Below are 22501 nucleotides of genomic sequence, written 5' to 3' on the forward strand. Positions count from 1 at the left end.
CTACATTGTAGAATTGCAAGGCTTTGTGACTGGTGATGTTGATGTGGCGGTTCAGGGTTATTCTTACAGGACTCCTCTTAATTCTGGAGTGGAAATTGGGGGTGAGAATAATCGAAAATGTCCCAGAGCCAAGTTTGATGTCTGGTGACAGAGGCGCATGGACTTCTGTCGGGTCCTCCCTTTCACCGCCTCCGATGCTGTGTTTGGATGTTGGAGACCGGTATAATTCCCCTGCCCTGTCAGCTGTGGTTTGGCCTTCCCCCCTGTAAAACCATGCTCCAAGGGGTTTTTGCTACAGTTGCTCCTGCAATCCGCGGTTGACAGACAAATTCTTTAGATGACACAGTTGTGGATGTCAACTCCAAGATTCTTCATAACCAAAAGAAGAATGCATACCCCTATAAAAGATTCTTTCGGCAAGTGAAGACCTGGGTTGCATTTATGCTCAACTCTTTTGGGGGGCCATAATCAGGGTTTTGAAACGTGATTAGTTGGAAAGCATGGGCGAATCCTGACTCACTTTGATGTAAATGGCATTTCAAAATGCTAATTCTGAACACACACAAAAATGCATTTACGATCAGTGATTCGCTGTAATCACATATAATGGGGAAGCATAAACACGAACCAAGTTTACAATCGGCGATTCTCTCTATCGATAATCGCCTTTACTGGGGAAGCATAGACACAAAATCATGTACATGCCCCCCCATGTGAATGGATTTATGGATCAGTTTATTAAAAACGCTGATTCTGTCTTCGCAAATAAAGCATAATCACACCCTTAACCCGTTGAGGACGAGTCCCGAGTATACTCAGGCAGGTGTCTATGGGAAATGCGTGTTGTAGAAAAATCAAACCGTCCTAAACGGGTTAAGTAAAAATTTATATGCTCAAACAGGAGCTTTTTTTTTATTTGTTACCTTTAGTCGAGCCAAATAGCAACTGCAATGCAGGATATTTTCTGAAGGTAATCACGATTTACTGTTCCTGATTGGGTTCACTATTAGGAGGAGAAACATTTTATTAATGTGCCATCCTTACATCTGAGACATGTTTCACACAATCACTGATGTATTTGATGTATTGGAAGAAAAAAACAAATGAGATATGGGTTCAAAGATAACCAGCTGCATGAGGAAAATACATTTCCAGCAGTCCTTACATTTTTTCACATGTACATGGATGTGTGTAAAGTCATGAATGCAAAAAGTGCAACTTTTACTCACACCTGCACTTGTGGAATCTAGCAAAAGCATCATTCAAAAAACAAAAAAACATTTCTGAGGCTGTCTGGTATTTGTTTGTTTGTTTGTTTCCAAAGCAAATATCATATGAGGGCAGGAAATCAAAGAAATGCAGGAACAACAAGCCCTTTTCCACAAAATTGCCTTTCCACCGTATCAGTACACCCTTTGTTTTTATCCTCAGTCAACAGTCTTGTGACCTCCTTTACCTCCTGTACCTTACCACCATCCAATGTACAAAGTACTCATCGGATGAGAAGTCCATCAAGTAAAGACGGTGGCCATTTTCGGGGGCATATTGGCGGAAAGGTCATTAGCGTCGCTCTCTTGAGCCATCCAGCCAATCTGGGTCTCGCGGACTCGCTCGGCCAGTCCGAGACATCTTCATTTCGTCTTCATTTCCTCCTAATTTGCCGTTTCCAGATGATATTTTTCTGTTCCAGCTATTGAGCGGCCCTTGTTATGCTCGGGATCACATCCCCGCGCCGTCCTCAAGAAGCAACAACCACCACCGCCACAAAGGCCGGAGTTAAAATTGTAGGCATCTCAGCACGAGATGAAATTGTTTTGACGGAGCATCGGTGGTTTTTTTTTTCTTCACTTTATCAGAAAGCCTGCACCAGATTTATATTGGAATTCAATTTACCAAAACATATTTTCATTTCTTTGAAAATGGATATCTTACATTGATGGCAGACGCTGGTATGTAGTACATTTTATTTTACACATGATTGACTTGTAACATAGGCCCTACATATCTTGAAACGAATATGCCAATATGATATGTATTTAAGTGAAAAGGATAACAACATGTTCAACCTAAAACTTTGTGAAGCTAGAGTTCCCTTAATTTGGCTGGTGTTGATGTTAGCTTCTCTCATTGATTTATCTGCTTTAAATATACCCCCTAGGTTACTTGCATCCATATTCTCCAAACAGAAACTTGTTGTCAGTGCCTCCAGTATGAAAGGGGACTACAACGTATGTCTGTAAAATATCTTGCAAATGTGACTTCCTTTTGATATATCACCTATAAATCTAATTCATTGAGAGTATTATCTCAGTTGAAACTGGTGAAATTGAACAAGCTATCAGTAAAGCTGAGTGGAATATATCAGATAAGTGTGTAGAATGTTTTGAAGGCTTGAATATCCAATACTGAGTAGTCATTGAACAATGCATTTGGGAGGTACATTCACCTGATAATTATGTTCATGCTGAGAATGTGTATGAATGTATAGTTGCTTGCTTGGTATCCCTCTGAGTATTATTGCCACATACCACATACCACATGAAATAGCTTGTCAAAAAAAGTCTTTCAGTTTTGATAATTGGCCTATGAGAATGAATTACCTTTACACCAGCTTGTGCTGAGAGACAAAAGCAGATTCAAGCATGTGTTACTGCCTGCTCTTTTGGCTTCCATGCTTTTGAAACCATACTAGCAAGGTCTCAGAACCGTGTTTCATGTAGTTTCGTATGACCTGTGCCTGAAAGAGAGAGTCAGCGGCAGCAAGGGCTGTGAGGGGTCTTGTTAACTTTTTGACCCCACAGTCTCTGGCAAATCAAGTTCGCATCAGAAGGACTCAAGGTGAATATGTGGAGACCAAATTGACGCCCTGCAGAAGCCGGTTTCTGTGTTGCGAATAAATGTAACCTCCCCATATAGCTCCTCAGAATTCTATGCATGAGATCAACCCTCCAACCCCTTTGAATCTTTCCTTTACTCCTCTCCATCTCAACCCCATCCAGAAGACATGTTGGCATAGCATGGTGGTGTTGGGTACAACCTTTGTAGGCCATTATACATCTATACACTTACTGTCTCTGAATGATGTGGTCTTTCTTGTAGGGCAGTGCCATTTCTGTGACTTTCAGGTGTGTGGCCCTAGTGTGTGTATCACTGTCTTCCCACAAAATCATGTAATCCCTTAACATAATATCAATTTGATCTGGGATTAGGTACCATATTTACTCACCAAGAGCGATGATCCAGACCTGTCATATCTCACAAACCGTTGAAGATTTAGCTATCCATATACAATGGTTTTGATTTTAGTCATGTTGGATGTAGTTATCAGAGGAATTTTCTTGCAAAAATATGACATTAAACAGGAATAATTATCAAGGTTTTGCCTGAGCACACATTGAGTTTTTGTCAGTGGAATGGATACAACAAGTTGTCTCCAGAGCTCTACAGCAGATTGAACATGTGTTCCAGCTACCCAGCATTTCCAGTTCAACCCTGCTCTATTTTTATTTTTCCTTTCATGTACAGTCTGAAAAACAGGATGCACAGGCATGATGCAAGAATGCCTTGCCTCATTGAGGCATTTATCGGGCACTCATGAGCCCCATTCACACACAGGAGTTATCATTTCTTTGTATCGCGATGTGAAATCGATTTTATTTGGAATGTAGACGGGGAAATTGAAAGAGAAGCTTCTGTTATGAGGCAATGAATAATAAAGTGATATGAACATGACTCAGATTACAAAGGCAAGTAGATGTACTGTGGATTCCCAACCAGATTGTTTTATGACTTTGCACATCCCTGAAATGTTGCCATGCGAAGTATGTTTGAAGTGCCCATGTACTGCTATAAATATCTCGTGCAGGATAGGATGAGCCTCAAACGTATGTGTTGTGGAGGTTGCCGGTTCATTCCATCGTGAGGTCTTACCCCCGTGTGAGTGCTGCTTTAGGTATGGAAAGATATCCCCCCCCCCCCACCCCCAACGCCCTCATGATCATGCAAGTCACATTGCATCAAAGAACAATTCTTTTGCTTGAAGGAATGTTCCAGATGCTGTGTGACGTGATATATCTTTTATTTTGCTTTTTTTTTAAATTTCAGTTTGTTTTTTGCTGTTTTGTTAAAAGAAAGTTGATAGTTTGCCATGTTATTACCACCTGCAAATATGTACTGCATCCTATGTCTGTCAGTGGTAATTTTAAAGTAGTGGTTGAGAGATGGGTCACAGGGCGGGCCATTGCTAAACGTCAGACATTGACAAAGGTATGCTAGTCTTCAGAACATTCCAGATTACACTATTTAGGCCTATAGGGCTTTTCATGATCTTTGTTTTGCATAGCGTAATCTGTTTCCACTTTGTGTAAATTGTTACTGCAAATTAACTTCACCAAGTTTTTATTTGGAGGGGAAGTTACATGTAAATAGCAAACATAAAAAGGAGAAGGAGGAGGAGGAGGAGGAGGAAGAACTAAGAGCTTTCTTTCTAGATACAGATACGGTCTTGTGTTGCGTGATGGTGGTCTCTGAGCCTTCAGTTGAGCTGTCAAAGACACACATGTCTCCCCGCATCGCGCCATGTTTATGCGAGCAGATTGTGTGCGTGACAAAGTGGTCAACGGCGGTCTGCAGCAACCTCCGGAACCGGGTTCGTCTAAACGCCCAACTTGGAGCGCCGGTCTTAAAGCAGTGCAGTCTGTGCACTGGGAAATCCAAACCCAGTTCCACGGTTATGGGACCATGTGTCTATCCCCTGTATTGTGTCCTCCTTAATTCCTATACCTACCAAATCTAGAGTGACATTTTGATTGATACGTCCTCTCAACCTAATTTGGTTGGGCCTTCTATTAGGATTTTTTTCTTCTTCTTTCTTCCTCTGTTACATTGTAAGCTTTCATTCTTCTGTGTTCAGCACACATCCCCCCAAAAATCATAAATTCATGCTGCCATATTTTTATGACAAGAGGGTTTAGTTACTGTTCACATCCCCCCTCCCACCCCCTGGCTAGGGAATCTAGGGTTATTGCACTGTGAAGATTTGACACCAAGTTTCAGACCCGTGCAGTCATTGCCATGGTTTCTAGTATTGACCTGGAGAATTGAAACTCTCTGCGTTATCCAGATTATGAATAATGAAAATGTCAGTCTGTATCCGGTTACCTCAAGAGATTCTATGACAATGTATGCTTTATTTTCTTCAGGTTGAAAGTATCCATCCCATGTATTCAAATATTGGGAAGATGATGTGCATCGACCCTCTATTCACAGCAGAAAATCATCTGCCTTCCTGTACTTGTTAACCCATTCCGTACAGGAACCAGGTGGCCTGTACATTAAGTCTATGGGCATTTTAGAATTCAATATGGAATGGGTTAACAAGTCAAAGTCCATTCTGCCAAGCCTCTCACACTTTCAAAGACTGTCAATTTCTCAAACCCGTACTGTAAAACGAGGAATGTTCACGTGCATTTCAATTTCGTGAATTTCGCGAGAGCCAAGATTCATGAAATTAAAATGCATGTGAAAGTTCTTGTCTACACTATACGAATTGAATGTTAGAGGCAACTTGCAAAAATTTCATGCAGCAAAAATATCGTGCATTACAGTATCTCTTGAAAGCCTTATATACCTTCCATGCTATTGACCAGTGAAAGTAATATGTGCATGTATATCTCTTTATTCTCTTTGAATCTGTTTTCCAGTTTGTCTACAAATCGGATATTTCGATTATCATGTATCCCTGAGTTTTATGATAGTATATGAAGTGAATATTGCTACACTTTCATCCAGAGAAAATGACTGTGGAATTTCACAGAGACAAGTGAATTCAAAAAGTATTCCATGAATCTTCTTATTCTCCATGTGTTTGTCCCCCAGCTCCTGGACAACAAATGAGTTCAAATTCTCAGAATGCAAGTGTCTCAAGTTTTACGACTGTAAACCGAATGTTGCACTCAAAGCAGGGGGTTGAGTTTCAGAACGTAAGTTATTAGTTAGGTTTACACGCTGTTCCTAAACTTTAAGTTTAGGTGGAAAACTTAACTCTTGGTTTTGTTGTTGTTGTTATTGGCGTTGTTGTTGTTGTTGTTGTTGCTGCTGCTGCTGCTGTTATGGTTGCTATTTAAACTTAAAGCTTGTAGTTTAGCACTCTGTGGACGCACTCGAAAGTTAGCAATCCTAAAGTTTAATCGATGATTAGAACCATGAGACATCTTAGGGTTTACGCTCTTTCCACGAGCCATGGGGGGTCACCACTCGTGGACACAATAATCAATGAGCTTGTGAGTTAGCATGACCCTCGCTTCTCGTTCGCATCCGGGTCAACCTCAAGCTGTGCTATTTGTATGGGCATAAGGTCATCTAACAAAGACTCTGCACTTCCGGTGTATAATAAATCATCGAGTGGAATTCGCTCATAAGTTGTAACTTAAAGTTTAGGTGCGCGTGTGAACCAGCGTTGTGAATTCACGAGTGGAGCTAATCATCAACAGTTAAGTTTTTGACCTAAACTTAAAGTTTGGCAGCTGCGTGTGAACGTAACTAATGTCAAAATCTTTTCTGCTCCTCTTGTCCCATGCAGGAGGTGTTTGCCCTGAACCAGACATTGTGGCATCAGGAGAGCCTGAGGGCCGGCACCATACGTCAGACCTACACCACCGAGGACCTCATCTGGCACTACAACTGCGGCGACCTCAACTCGGTCATATTCAACCAGGACACAGCTCAGGTACGGACTGATTTCAAGCATCTATGGTCTCATCAAAGTTGCATGATATCTAAGCCATTGCTATTATTTCTCCTAATGACAGAATTCCCAAGTTTGTTTTTTCTACAAGTACAACAGTAACTGCAACAATAGCAACAACAACAACAGCAGCAGCAGCAGCAGCAGCAACAACAACAACAACAACAACAACAACAACAACAACAAAACCAAAGATAGAGAAATTAAGTAGTTGCTGCAACTCTGTAAAAGTTTTGTCAAAGAATATAGTTTGTTTCACCGGAGACCAAACAAAACACTCCCGGCACATATTGCGAGTAATATCATCGCATGAAGGAACAGTCTGGGAACAAGTGTTTTGGTCCTGATGAGACTGGGCCAATTAAGTACTGGTGGTCTGAGTGCTACTTGCAGAAAAGTTTCATAGAAGGTTGAGCTTCAGAATGGCTAAGGCCCACTGGTCGTGTTTCTCATATTTGATCACAATTCTTCCTTAATGGACATACACATAAGATAGTTATGATGTATAGGAATAGAATATGAATTTGACTTATTATGGTGAAGCTGGTAATATTTTGGAGTGGAAAGTGGGGGGGGGGGGGTAAGAAGGCAAATTGACTTGAGTTAGTAGTTTTAGTTATAGTTTACTTGCGGTTTAAGCCTATTGTACTCCTAGCATTCCATTTTGCCTCCAAATAACTTCTAATTGAACGGCTGCCTATGAAAAATTCTACCTGGCAAGTAAAAAAGAAAAAGAAAAAAGTAAAAATGGAGAGAAAATGGTTAAATGACCCGAGTGACCCTTCTGTTTGCCATCGTCTGAATAGTCTGAATGGGGGAGAGAAGCGATCCAATCATTTGCACTAAACTGGGCAGCAATTTTGTGCCTCATTTATCAGGCAGGTCTGAATGGAGTTATGATATCCGTTGACAGGCGAGGCACGCCGCCCAGGCCCGCCGTGAATGGGCACGGATCAGGCCGGGAATTACACCGAAGTTGGCGTAAAAGGGATTTTTCTAAATGCGTCTCAAAAGAGACCGGAATGATAGTGCATTGAATCGTAGGGAATCAATGATGATTGAGAGGAGGGGAAAAAATACTGCAAAAAAAGAAGAAAATGAGAGAAATAAAAAAGTGCAGTGAGATTCCAAGGTATACTGAGACATGCTCTTGCTATTAAACAGGAAGCAGCTAAGTATTTATATCAAAATGTGGGAAAGTTGGGGCACATCTATTTCTTGAGCATGAAGTGTTGTGGCAGATTGAGACATGGATGAACTGTTCTTTTTTATTTTGTTTGATGCAAGAAATGTACTGATATTGAATCCATATCTTTTATGGTGAAAATTATTATCAGTTTAGAGCCAAAAATTCATACAGGCAGAGTTGATTACTTTTAAAGCTCTTTTGCTTTGCAAATGATGAGTCCAAATATATATTCTACAAATTGCTTATTGGCAGACTTTGAGTGAATGTGTTGGATAACATTTGTTTATAGTAGCAGTTATTTAGAAATATCTGTAATTCAATCACCAAATTCCAAAGATGCATGTTCCAAAAACAAATTTATGAAAAAAATTGTAGACCTAACTAATGAGAGAAAATGGGAAGAAATAAGAAATGATACAAAAGTACATGTATTATACTTATTTGCCTGTGAATGGACTGTAGAGACAATCATTAGGGGGAAAAAGTAGAATAAGAGAAAGAATCTTGAGTTGAAATAGTATGATGCTATGAACAAATATGGTAGATAAATGGAGGGAGGGGAAGAGAGAGAGAGGGAGATGGGGGTGGGGAGGTGACTCTGATAAAAGTGAAAGTGTAGTGAGGTCATGGGAGGATTGGAACGAAGAGGATAATATAGAAGGAAGGAAAAATAGAAGGAAGAGAATAAACTTAATGAAGTGGCAATACAATGCAGGGGAAAGAGAATATCTCTCCCTACTCTTTATGCCTGAATATCACCAAGTTTTGAATTTGTCCAATCTAATGCTAGGAATGCACTGCTTGGCTCAAAAGCAACAGAAAAAAGGGGGAAAGTTTAGTTGAAGTCATCCATCACAGGTATGACGACTTTTTGACTGAGGTGTTGAATGCTCGATCTGATTAAATTACGCGAACATAAAAGAGTCAGCGTTTTTGTCGTCAGCAGCATTTGGTTGTGGTCTAATTGAATTCAGGGCTCTCTGGATGCATTCTTTCCAACAGCGTGTATGTAAGTGCACATATATATATATATATATATATATATATATATATATATATATATATGTATATATATGTATGTTTGTGTTTTCCCCCAAGAATGTCTGTGAAGTTATATTAAATTACAACGTTTCGACACACTTCTGACAGGCAAAGTGCGTGCAAAGAAGCCGAAAATTGAATTTCAAAGTGCAGTAATTGTTGACCAATCAAATTACGTGACTACTCAATTTGAGCTTGCATGTCAAAGCGGGGGATTGCAAATTGCTGCAGACGACGGCATTCCATGATTTCCACCCGTAATTGTTGCAGCACGTCTGACAGTGAACCGTGGAAGACGTGAACGAACAGTTCTGTACGGATGAACTATTACCTGCCATTAGCGGTTTTCTAACCAAACATGAAAAGTTCTCTCAGCTTAAGATGAGTGCAGGTCACGTAATTAGTTTTTTCCAAGGAAAGTTGCCGTAATTAGATTATTTCACAACAGTTGATACTTTAGAATGTTTGTAGATTTGTAAAGGATGACTTTCTGTGCAAAATGATGAGATAGAGTACTTGGAAGGACACTAAAATGATTTGCTCGTGTTTTTATTATGTTCATTCTTCTGCCTCTGCCACGAAGCATGCTGTAGACCTATTGCTAGAATAATGAAATATAGTGAAGGCACACCAGTTGCCATAGCAACATTTCTAGTTTCTTTCGAGGCTCTGGGAATCTGAACCGCTACAGTCTTCATAATTAAGAGACATGCTCAATTCTCTCGGTCTTCTTTTTAATGTTCGTATTCTTTTTGTGTTCAAGGACATTTTTCAGCAGAATAATGTCTACACCTTTTTTTTAAAGCTAGAATATTTTTCTGGAAATTTCATTTTATCAAATACATGTAATTGGATGACTTAAAAATGGCTACCATCAAAATTTAAGAGTCTTTGGAAAATAGTTGCAATTTCAATGTTTTCTCTGACTGAGCTTTGTTATCAAGACAATTTGGGCATGGTCCTATTCATGCAGGTGCCAAGCATGGGTAACACAACACTGACGGCAGCGGAGATTGAGCTGGCCAATCAGATCGACCGATACTTCCGTCAGGAGCTGATCTACAAGAGGAACATGCGCATGGCTATGCGAGTCAAGGCGATTCTGGAATCAAGACCAAAACAGAGCTTCTTCTTTGCGCTTGGAGCTGGTAAGAAAGGGTGCCAAAGCAACAGTGTTTTTCTTGCTGTGTTTCTGTCCATCACTTGCAAGATTGCGTATGGGCCTAGATGTATCATTATGTGTCTGACTGTGCTATATATTGAATTGTGTTGCACTTTTGGGCATGCGTGTGGTTTTGAATGTGTGTGTCTGTAATGTTTGTGTATTTAAGCAAGTTTGCATTTTGAGTGTGTGTGTGTGTGTGTGTGTGTGTGTGTGTGTGTGTGTGTATTTGTATTTATTTGTGTTTGTAAATTATTGCCCTCAGATCTTTGCCATTCCAGCTGTATACACTGTCTAACCTCAGTCAGACAAACTCTTACCAGGGGGGCTTTTCATCAACGAGTTCGTCGGAGGTTTTCACCGACAAATCAGCCAATCAGACGCAAGGATTTCAGTAGCTTTTAACAGTTGTCAGTGTAAATCACTGACAAAAAGTTTCATGAAACGGTCCCCAGGAACGTCCTCTAATGTTTAGAATGGCTTTAGACCAGTATAGAATACAAAAATTAAGTAGGTCTACATGTACAGTGGTATATGGGAAGAGTCATCATATGAGTACACAAAATCAGATCTACATTGTAAATATAATTATGTAGATCATTAGGTGTTATCAAAATTAGCAGATGATCAATTAAGTTTGCCAGAGATCATAGTGGTAAAGTCACGGATAAATAAATGATTTGCTGGGTGAGCAAATATCTGCAATATCAAGCTTACAGTTGAAGGAATGTGGCTGATATGATGCGCGGAAGATGAGAAAACATTGAATGGTCACCCTAATGGATCTCTTCCACCATTCATCGCATCACGTATCGGAGAATGCTCTCAGAAACGTGAGTGATGTGGAAGGTCAACCTCAAGCCCCGCCCTTCACTCCCGCCCCCGTGCCGAATGGAGGTCACCAATATGTCACGGCACAGGCCTGCCGCTGGCTGGGGAGTCACTCTCGATCAAGAGATGCAGGGGGTGATGGAGGGACATCGCTGGGGGTCTAACGAGCCATAGAGCTGTCTCTATCCATTTCCTCCTCCATTGCTAACTATGGTGGGGCAGAGGAGAGAATTCTGTGTTAAGTTGTCATCATGAATTCCTGGTCCATCTGGATTTCAAATGTATTTTGTATTTCATACTCTTTGTCATATTTTTACAGAGCTCCCTTTATTTGCTGCAAATGTGTTCCATATTTTCCATCTGTTTAAACGACAGGGTTTTGTGTTGTCCATGCTATTGATATTACCACTTCCTGGGCCCTGTTTTATGAAGAGTTATAATTGATTATATAGTTAATTTCTATCATAGGTCTATGGCAGCCTGTGTGGTAAGGAAATTTATAATCGATTAAATATCTTTTGATAAAACGGGGCCCTGGTTCATTTTATATAATATGTAAGCAAAGCAATATTCAGACAATAGTGAAATATATCCATACCACATCAAGAAAAATATAAGACCTAAGTTGGGAAAAACACAACAAAACAAGCAAGCAAGCAAAATCCATACACAAATTCCTGTTGGTAGGTTTCAACAAGATGGATTCAAAATCTAACCCTTCTAGTGGTACTGTGATGTTTGTGTTTTGGCCATCAATGGCTTGAGTGTTGTTGCCATGGCGGCAAGAGTCGGCAAAAGCCTCCTTGGCGTCACATGTCATATATGGGCAAAGATTCAGTCGTTTCTGGTTGCATCCCTTGCATCTCTTGCGGTGGGCATGGATCATCTCTTCATACTTCTACCATGCATGCATGCGTACAGCCCAGCCCTCGGAGCTGAAAATTAATATTTCCAACGCGGCGACACCTTCCTCGGTTTGTCCATACATTTCCTCCTCCCGCACCTCTTCATCGATTCCAGCAGCACGCAGCTACATCACCATCCGTTCCCCTCCCCCTCCCATCCCCCCCCCCCCCTTCCCAATCCCTGTCTCCGCTGCGGATCAGCTGGATGTTGGAACAATTGGCCAATCAATTTCAGGGGACACACAGCTTCCCGGACGGCCACCCGTTGAACTTTTGTGACCCGGACTGTGAGCTTCTGTGTTGTCTGCGCACTCCCCGCAACGTATCTCCTTCCCCACAAAAAGAGCTCCCTGTTGGCTCACCCTAATTCAAGGAAAATAACGTAGTTGTCGTCAAATTATTTTCAGGACATGGAAGGAGTGATTACTGATATCAACCCAGCAAGCCCTTACACATCCAAGATATTTTTACTCCACACTAGATTCTGAGAGATACAGATAGGGAGAAAGAGATAGAGAGCATATCCTTAGTTGACATATCTATTCCACAATGTTTTTGCTTGGAAACTTTCGCAAACATCATGCTTCAGGTGTATTGCATGTTCAAAGCAGTGCTTTTCGTGTAGTGCTATTGTGAAAAGGAGAAATCTGTGTTAGTCCTGAAGGAAAATTGCGATTAGTGTGCAGGAAATTATGATTTAGATGGCAATATTCCAATGATTAGAATACTTGCGTGTATCCTTTTTACAGTCTCTGTGAGATAATTACTAGTCTGAGTGGCTTCCATCAATATTTCCTATCAGAAGTGACAGTCCATTTCATGGCAAATAAGTAAACCGAGAGTGTAATCAAATTTGTATTTCATCTTGCCGCAAATGGAGCTTTTTCTTAATAATTCTGTTTTGCCAACCCCCTTCCTTTTATTTGCACCACTACAATAAAAATATTCATACATAAATTAACAAGCAAAAGTAGGCAGCAATAGATTTTATCCACATCAAAAGATGTTCCACACTCCTTTGTATGTCTTTATTTCCACTTTTTATTCATTTGACATAAAAAGGTATATCCCATGTATCATGGGTGCCTTGAATCTCCTTTTATTATGCTTGCATTGCTGAGACATCTGTTGGTCATTGATAAAGGCCATGTAAATGCACTACTATAGAGAGAAATAGACAGAAACACAATTTTTGTAAAAAATGTATTTCCATGAGACTATGAATTTGTGACTTTTTGTGATGTCATATTCCTCATGAGTCATTGTGTTATATATATTTCACTTCACTAAATTCTGATTGAGAACACCCTGCCCCTCCCCCTCTTAGCTTGATAGTATCTTTACAGACTTGCATTTCTATAATCATATCTGTGACTTCTTGCTTGAAATGACAATTCTGCACAGCATCACGGTAATATAACCATTTATTCAGTGTTTTTTCCACTTTTCCTGACAAGCGCACCAGCAGTACACCCTGTGTTCATGCTCTTTGAACCCAAATCAGAGAGAATTCAGACAAGTTGACCTGCCGGCTAATCAGAGCGGGCATGATTTGAAGGAAATCTATATTTTGCCTCAAGGATTGCAGTCGTCAGAGCTTTGGCTCAAATGAGCCGTTATGGTTTTTCTCTGCTGGAACCGTAGCATGAGTCATAATCGGAGACTGTCTCCGTATTGATTAGGCAATCTTTCCTGGGCTCAGCAGGTTCCAGAGATGATTAGTACATTTTCCAGGTTTCTGATTTTTCTGTGGATTTTACGTGTTTGTCTAATGGCTTGAGGAAATTGACCTTGCAATGTCCTTGAAACTGTCCTTACTCAATGCAGATTTCTTTTGTGGAAGTTATTCCAAGGGTCTTTATTTTTTTGCTAACTTATACTTTAAATGAATCAAGACTAAATTGTTACCTATGACCCCCCCCCCCCCAAAAAAAAAAAAAAAAAAAAAAAAAGAAGAAGCAGAAAAAAGATGAAAGAATGGACAGGGTTCTCCTTGAGAATAGAAAGAAGAAAAAGAATGGAGATTCTGATCAATCAGGCAAAGGAGTGTGATAGACCCGGTAGCACAGGGATGCCATAGAGTGGGAAGGCATGGCCCTGCAGATGTATTCGAGAATCCCTGTAATGAACTGTGTACAGCTTTATCACTGATCTCTGCGTAAGTGGACGCTCATATGTTCATATTTCATATGAGTAAAAAAAACCCATATATTAACTAAACTACTGTATACGCTATATATTTCGCGGGGGTTTTATTTTCGCGAATTTCGCGAGTTGGGAGCTATTCGCAAAATTAACAACACACGAAAATATTACCTTCCAAAATGAATCCCTTGCCTTGATGATACGAACATTTCAGTACTAGAATACCATGTCACGGCTTAGCGAACAGACCATACTGGCTAAGCTTGTTTACGCACGTCCACGTCTACTTACGAATACTGTAGAGAGCCAATCCATTATCGCAAGGGGACCACTCGTCAGAAATTTAGCGCGATGGACTTAACCACTTCAAAAATGTTGAATTCTAACTTACTAGTTCCAAGAGTTTGGCAAGTCTTTTTCATGCAGTGTATAACTAGTATCATTCTTATATGCTAGTAAGTTGAAAATTCACACTTTCTTTGCCACTTCATATTTTCTCTGGTCCCCCAATCGCGAATTTAACCACTCGCAAAAATGTGCGACATCGGCAATTTGCGAAAATTTATGTACGCGAAAATTATAGCGTATACAGTATAAGTTCTGAGCAAATCTTCTGAAATGGACACTGTTAATCCTGAGCTAGTTGTGGTCATTCATGTTGTAAGAAATCAAATCATATATGATCTACTTTGAAATCTTCCATATTGCTGTGTCACCACAGCACTGTCAATTTTTCCCTCAATGATAATTCTTGCAACTATCAAAACCTATCATCCATCAATAATTCTTGGTTCAATAGGATGAACAGGTGCTAAGGTATTCACAGAATAAAAAAAAAATAGATATTATATCTTCAATGACAGATCGAGAAATACAGACCCAGTAAAGTAGTTTTCCAATAACTTATATTCATGATGGGTGCAGTAATGTACCTCTTCTTTTGCCTTGCCATCATCTGTGGAGCTGTATGCCCACAGTCCTCTGATTTGAGTCATCCATTAGCCCACAGTGAGTGATAATTGATCATCCAGTCGCCATGGCAGCTACACGTGAAGACATGTTCAAGCTGAGATGCTGGGTCATACCGGAAGATGGAGGAGGATGAGGAGGAGGAGGAGGAGGAGGGAAAGGGGGAGGGAGGGGGAGGAGTCATCAAGTCTGGAGCTGGGAGATGGTGGCACAATAGCTGGTAGGCAATGACCGCATCACTCCAGGGCGGAGGAGACGACTGTGTTTGGATAAGGGAGATGATGAGAGTAGCTTCGGGCAAGAGAAAAGTATGTGGAAGTAGGTTAGTTCATCAGAGCAGCATCTCATGTGCCATTCTTGTCATGACATGAAAAGGGAGAGTGATCTAAAATTTCATAACTCTCCAGGCACTATGTTAAGAGAGAAAACACCTTGATTTAACCATAATGTTGTCCAACATCTGTAGTGAGAATGTGATGGTATTTTTGTTCATGGGTACATATCAAGTGAGCTTGTCTGGTACTATGTTAACATCTACTGTAGTTTAGTTTGCCTGCAGGATGGGAGAAGGAAACTTCCAACCAGATGTAATAAAGCATGGGACCAGATAGTTGTAACCAGCTTTTTGTGGCTGCTCGGTATGACCCTGAGTTTGCAGGTTATTTTGGCATGTATATTGTTTGAGATGATGTATTGCACAGTTGATATATCTGATGTGATGAAACATCATACATGTGTCATTCTGGCATCATCAGTTGAGTCTGCTCATTATGATCAGCAAAATGTCGCCCTCGAGCTATGTGGCCATTCAATTTCTTACCCTACTAACATTAATTGGCATTTGACTGTCCAAATGATAAATTTGGTCTGTTGTCTAGCCTTGAAGATACAGCCTCTCCCAGGGCCCATTTATCACACATTAATTCTCAATTGCACTTTGTAGAGCATGATCGATAACAGTCATTAAGAGAAAAAATGTGTAAAGAAAGCAATGCAATATATTGGCTGGTTAACTTAAGTTGTCTTTCGACTGCACAACATCTCAGAAAAAAAGAAGAAGAAAAAAAAAAGATAACGAGGGAAAAAGAATGACAAGATCACTCTTCGCAAGTTCTCCATGTCATCAATGGATTATTTTCACCTGTGCAGATTTTCTTTGCCAACCATCAAAAACATCAGCTAGTAACCTCTTTCCAATATTACATGCCATCGGACCCCCAAGGGATATCAGTAAAGAAAACATGACCTAAAATAACAGGGGATTGCCATGTCAAGTTAAGATGAGAATAGAGTCGAGAGGGGAAGATGGGGTGAGTGCGTTCCCGAAGATTCCAAGCCATAAGAGGCTATGGTTCAGTGTTTTGAAGTTGCCGATGATCTCCAAAAGCACTGGCGGCTATAACAGCTTGAATAACTCTGCCATAGTTTAGTTTTCTCCTCCTCCTCCTCCTTCTCATTCTTGAATACCAGCTGATGATGGTTCATATTTTATCAAGGAAAACACCTTCTTAAAGAAACATGCCAGGCATCTTAACCCATTCCATGCCAAATTCTGAAATCCCCATAAATTTAATACACATGCTGCCAGGTTCCTGCAGGCATTGGGTTAACTGAAAGTAGCTTTTGCTCTCCTAGATCCCTTGTCCCACCCTCCCCCTACCCCAACAATCTCTTTAGCTTACCTGTGTGACATTTTGCATTCGGCATCAGATTGTTGTCAGTCGGGTGTTATTATAGCCGTATGCTATAGCTCGGAGTGTTGTTTTTTAGGGTCAGATCAAAAAGCGACTGAGATGATACTCGGTTTCAAGAGAAGCCCACCTGCCCAAGAGTCTTTTGATGTCTTCATACTTCCATCGGCCACCCAGAAATTCTTCGTCTTGCAATCCCATACAGGGTAAAGTTACAATGTAGCCGTGAGGGGATTACCAAATTTAAGGGAAAAAAAATGAAAGAAAGAAATAACTTGATGAGTGCTAAAATTAATTTTGAAGTAGAAGTGAAGGAGAAATTCAAACTTGTAATAGAGGAACTCACTTATATTGTCAGCAGGAGAGAAAAGCACCAAAGAGGAAAATGAGAAAGAAACAGAGCAAAACAGGAATTCAGGATTTATGACAGAAAATAATGTAGGCTTAGATACTGAAAGAATGAAATTGCCAAATTTGGATAAAAACATGAACAATTAGTCATATGTCTACTATGTCTAAAGGAGTGAATTTGCTTTGATTTACAAAACTTTTATAAAAGCATGAACAATCAGTCATACAGTAACTTTTCATGAGAATTGGAGATCCACAGCAACTACATTTGATGGAGAATTTATAGCAGTATGTGATATACTGTAAAACGAGGAATGTTCGCATGCTTTTTCATTTCGCGAATTTTGCGAGAGCCAAGATTCGCGAAATTAAAATGCACACGAAAGTTCTTGTCTACATTATATGCATTGAATGTTAGAGGCAATTTGCGAAAATTTCATGCCGCGTAAAAAGCCGTCGACTCCAATTCACGAAAATTTCATGCCGTGAAAATATCTTGTTTTACAGTATAGTGATTTTATAAGATGGTCATCAATATGATTAGCTTGAATAATCAGCTCATGTGCATTTGTTGAATTTATCAAAGCATCTTTTGAATTATTCAAGCCTTTCTTGAGCAGTCAGTGCAAACAAAATCCATCAAATGGACAAGGGGAACAAGCAGATCAAAGAAGTGAAAGTATGCTAGTGCAAATATGATTTAGTTTTAGCTTTCTCCTTTTAATGGTCATCTGACCCAACCTACAGGGTTTGTGTTTGTATTTGCACCCATTACCAGAAACCAGAGAAGTGCTTAGTTTCAGTCATGGCTTAAAGTCCAAACGTTTTCAAAATAAATTTGGATTTTTTTTTTGAATTAAAAAGCGACTATAACTCCATCGAGATTGTAAATTCACATCTTCTCATGATGAAATGGAGTAGATTAAACAAGATTAGGCAAGCTTAAAAAGGAAATCATAAATTGAATTCCATGAATACTTTTCACACATATGTCAATACATTTAGTAGCAAGTAGAGTGTCGATTTCCAAACTTGATGAGGTAGTAATGTAATTGTCAAAGCTTTCTGGAAATGGTCTATAATCAACTCTGTCTAATTATCATGCCTTAATGTCTTCAGTGAAACTGTATCCTTGCATATTCAGAAAAGGCTTTCAAACATAAAGTGTTTTTTAGGACAAAGCTGTCTTACGGGCTTTAAGGGTAAGCTGAGAAGCTCTCTCCTTTTTTTTTGTGCCAAATTGATGTATTGTTTATAGCGAGGTGATAAAAGTGTGGGTTCAAGTGTGAAGTGTCACGCAGTCTACTTTGAAAAACAAATAGAGGTGACACCCAGAAATGACTCCCAATTTGGTGTACTGGATGGAAAGAACCAAAATGGATACAGTGCTTCCAAGCTTTTGCATGGGTGATTTACTGCCGTAATGGAGTTTTGAGAAGCAGCGTTGCCACGTGAAAAGAAACAGGAAATGTCAAAAGAAGAAGAAATGAGATGTTAAGATATTGGATAGCAGCCCACGTATAGCAGTTTCAGTACTCCAATGAATGAAATTTAATCTGGCTTTCAAAAATAGCTATTAGTATTAGTGTCCTTGCTATACATTGTCCGAAGTCACAGATGACAAATAAATGGAAAAGACTGATTAGAAATCGATACAACTATGACCTCTTTCAGGTAACTGCACGAAAGCTAGAGTTTGTTTTGGAAGTATTACAGAGGACTTGTTTCATGAGATTGCAGATTTTGTTAATCAATGACTAATTTACGAAACAAATTCCCCAAGAGCAACTTTATCACTGAGATAGATGCAAAGAAAATATTGTTTTTGTCTGTAAAAGAAAAGAAGATATCTCATCTGCTTTATTTTTGTTGTCTGATCTTGTAAGACATTTCTCATATGTTCGAAGTCTTGCACTTTAAAGTGAAGTAAGTTGCTCGTCTGGATGTAATAAAAATGCAAAGATTTATGCCACATTTTCTTTATTTTGTATCACAAAGTTTTACACATTAATGGCTTACTATATAAGTGTCTGCAGATGATTTTCCGGTTCCGATGAGATATCTGCAAGAATATCATGGATTTGGATGAGTAATAGTATAGAGCAGGAAGTAAAAATGGGTCAGAATGGAAACGGATGAGTTCTGGAACATCATGTTAATGCTCTGATATCTCAACTTATAGATTGTGCAGATGGAACGAGTGCTGAAGGAAAAAAGTTCTTGTGGTTTGAGAAAAAGGTGTCTGACATCATTTGCAATGAGAGGGACTAGAAATGAGAGTGAACAGAGAGAGAGAGAATGAAAAGGGGAAATTCATCCCCTTGTTCAAAGTGGGCCAAATAAGCTACACTACCATGAACTAACCTGTACAAATTTTCCAAATTTTAATAATGGCCCAGGGGACGTGCTATATCCCCAATAAGTAGACGTCAGTGGGACGGTGGTAGAAAGTGATGCCAAACTTGAAAGATTGATAGTCAGGGTTGTTTCTCCGGTCAAAGAGAAGATTGATTTATAAGAACCATTGTGCTACTTTTGAAAAGACCACACTGGAGCTGGATTTAGATTTTAAAGAGAGAGAGAAAGAAAAAAAAAAGAACAAAAAAGCTTGAAACAATATGAAAGCCTGTGACAAGTCATAATTGAGTCAAGTGATAATTTATATTTTTTGTTCACTTATACTGGATGTAGAAGCTGATTTGGAAAGCTGAAATTTTCAACCAGCCACAAGTTAATTTCTGAGTCATTCCATCTCAAAAACAAAAGTAGATGCTCCATATATCCATCAAGTTTGGTATACTGTAGCCAATGCTTGAAACAAGAATGGAGAAAGAAATGGGTAAAGAGGCAGGTATTATAAATCTACCCACAAGTATCTGGCTGGAGAGCCCACAACGCGAGAAGTTCGTTCCTCTGTTTACGCGATAAATTTTCAAAGCGGCAAGCTCAATTTCATTTTGAGAGCACAAACGTGCACCCTCTGTCACTGAGAATGTGCTGACACGGGGTGTCTGTCTCATCTGTATGACCCCACTGTCAAATTATGACACATAACTGTACTTATTTCAAAAACATTTTTGCAAAACATATTTCATTTTGTAAAACAATGTTCTCTCTCTTTATGCAGTGTTGTTATCTCTCCCTCATGAGATGAATCTTTGATTTAATACCAGCAGGTGGTGGAAATTTCTCCCATAATTGTTGGAGTAGCAACAAAAAGTATAATTGTTTCAAGTGCCAATTGATCATTTAATGTAGCACTTGCCTGCCACCTCAAAATAGAAATCTTTGTTTTCTGACCTAAATATGAAAAGTCATCCATCTCATTTTTTTCCCTGTGGTAAATATGATCACAACAAAGCAAATAGGAAATGAATTGAGTGTGCTTGGAGGAACTGAACACTTCCTCCCAATAATGTCAGAATTTGTTTAGGAGCCTGAAACCAAGGATATTATAGTAAGAAAGAAATTCTGAATGATAGTGACATTTCATTTCTTATCTGTAGCAGACAAGTTGCCCTTATTCCCACAAAATATATTGTAAAGGTAGTAGTTGCATAGCTACCCTGATGCGAGGGTTTGGGAGAATGTTTGTTCATTTATAGAGAGGTCTATTGACATTAGTAACATCCAATGGTCTGTTTTACTCTAAAAGATAAGAGAGTGAAACATCAGACTGCTGCGTTCAGAAGAGGTTACGTTCTGCACCGTCTTTGAATTTGCCAAATCAATGGCATGAATTTTGGTTCACTCTACTTCTTTGCCTACAGAATAAGAGCATGGAGCTATGGTAAGACTATTAAGAGCAACAGAAGGCACTGTGCTGTGCGAGGCAGCTCCTAAGTTCAATGTTGAGATGATTAAATTTCACTCCCATCTGCATTACCCTCCACCCAGCCACCCACCACCACCACTTTGGCCATATAGTACTGGTAGCAGAAAAAGGGGTGAGAAGGAGCCCCTGTGTGGCTCAACAAAGGGGTATCATGTTGGCCCAAAGCCATACAACACAATGAATAGCCACTGATCCCACTTCCTTTCAGCATCAGGCAGGGGCCTTTCACACCCCCTTTTTTAAATCCCTGATAGCTGCACTAATCACCCCCAACAATAGGGGGTAAACAAGGGCACCCAATGCAGACTCCACCACCCAAGGGGCAAAATTTTGCCCCCCCCCCCATGTATTCCTGGTCACATAAAAAGAAATGCCACTGAAAGTGAAGATGAAAAGGATAGTGAAACAGATATGTAGATATCTTAAAACCAAGTATCATACAGCTGTACAATTTTAATGAAAGAGGAGGTAATTTTAATGAAATCCTGGGGAAGTGTAGGACATATACATGCCTGTTATCATGTGTACATGTTTTTTTTCTTTTTTTAAACAAGCTATATTTTGACACAGTGAATCGGAAATGTGATGATAAATTCTTTGAGCAAGTCTGTTGAAATGTAAAAACAAAAGTGGTAGATACCATTATCCCTTATCAAATGTTGACTGTGTACTCCCACAAAACAGAATCATGTTCAGATATTTTATTCCAGCATTTTTTTTAATCAACGCATTTAGAGACAAGCAAACTGTAGAAAATGCCCTTTCCTGAGTTGAAGAAGGTAACAGTGTTGTAGATGGCAAAAACTTATCCACAGATGAAATTTCATCAAACTTGGGATTGTTGCAAAAATTAAGTGTAGCCTTATTCTTGTAAGATACTTCTTGTATTTTTTGTCAAGTCATCAAATAGTAGCGAAACAATGATAGTGTAACCAAGGAGTTGTGTGATACCTCCTTGGTGTGACAGTTTTCTATTGAGAAAGTGGGATGCTGTACACTTGGACAACTTCTGATGTTACCAGAGAGTGCCTCATCATGCCCTGTCTCCTCCATCAATCATTTACTGTACCTGTCCATCAAGTGCTGTGGATCAGAAGGTCAAAATTCACACAAAGTCAGGCTCTGTTGATCAAGTCATTGTCGGTTTCAGTCTTGTCCATCAAATGCCAATGCAATCAGAGTCTGTCAAAGTCGGGCGTACTGGCATATAGAGGTGACATCGCAGGGAATTTTATGAGATTTGTGTGCCATTTGTGGACTGAGCGGTATGCAAGGTGGGAACGCTTATCCCTCAAATTTGTCCACAAATGTGCTGAACTGAAAGTGTTTTAGCATGATCTGCTTTTTCAAAACTCAACATTTCTTGTTTTTAATGTTACCCCTGGTGGAGACATGCTATGCAAAATTGAAAACATTAAGCAACCAAAATAAGGCAGTGATGAAAACAATGTCTGGATTGTTTGAAGCAGGAATATGATATTACAAATGGAGATTAAATAATAAATACAAAATAAAAATCTGTGTTATTATATTCAGCCCCTTCTTGCCTGGTTCGAAATCAAGTAGAAAGAATTGAATACAATTCATGAGAAAGTAGTCTTATAGATTCAGCATCTACTGGTTTGGTCCTAGATTTG

At 39.6% G+C, this 22501-nt stretch overlaps 1 protein-coding gene across 1 annotated transcript in view; it reads left to right on the forward strand.

Annotated features, from left to right (window-relative positions):
• LOC139731511 (metalloprotease TIKI1-like) overlaps nt 1-22501 on the forward strand; it is a 66237-nt gene that overhangs the window by 24125 nt on the left and 19611 nt on the right. The window contains 2 exon segments of the mRNA XM_071642395.1: nt 6581-6727; nt 9949-10123. Coding sequence (XP_071498496.1) covers nt 6581-6727; nt 9949-10123 — 322 coding nt within the window.

The sequence above is a fragment of the Diadema antillarum genome, unplaced genomic scaffold, assembly GCF_040938485.1.
Source record: "Diadema antillarum isolate AM-2024a unplaced genomic scaffold, OU_Dant_1.0 seq00000376_RagTag, whole genome shotgun sequence".
Lineage (NCBI taxonomy): Eukaryota > Metazoa > Echinodermata > Echinoidea > Diadematoida > Diadematidae > Diadema > Diadema antillarum.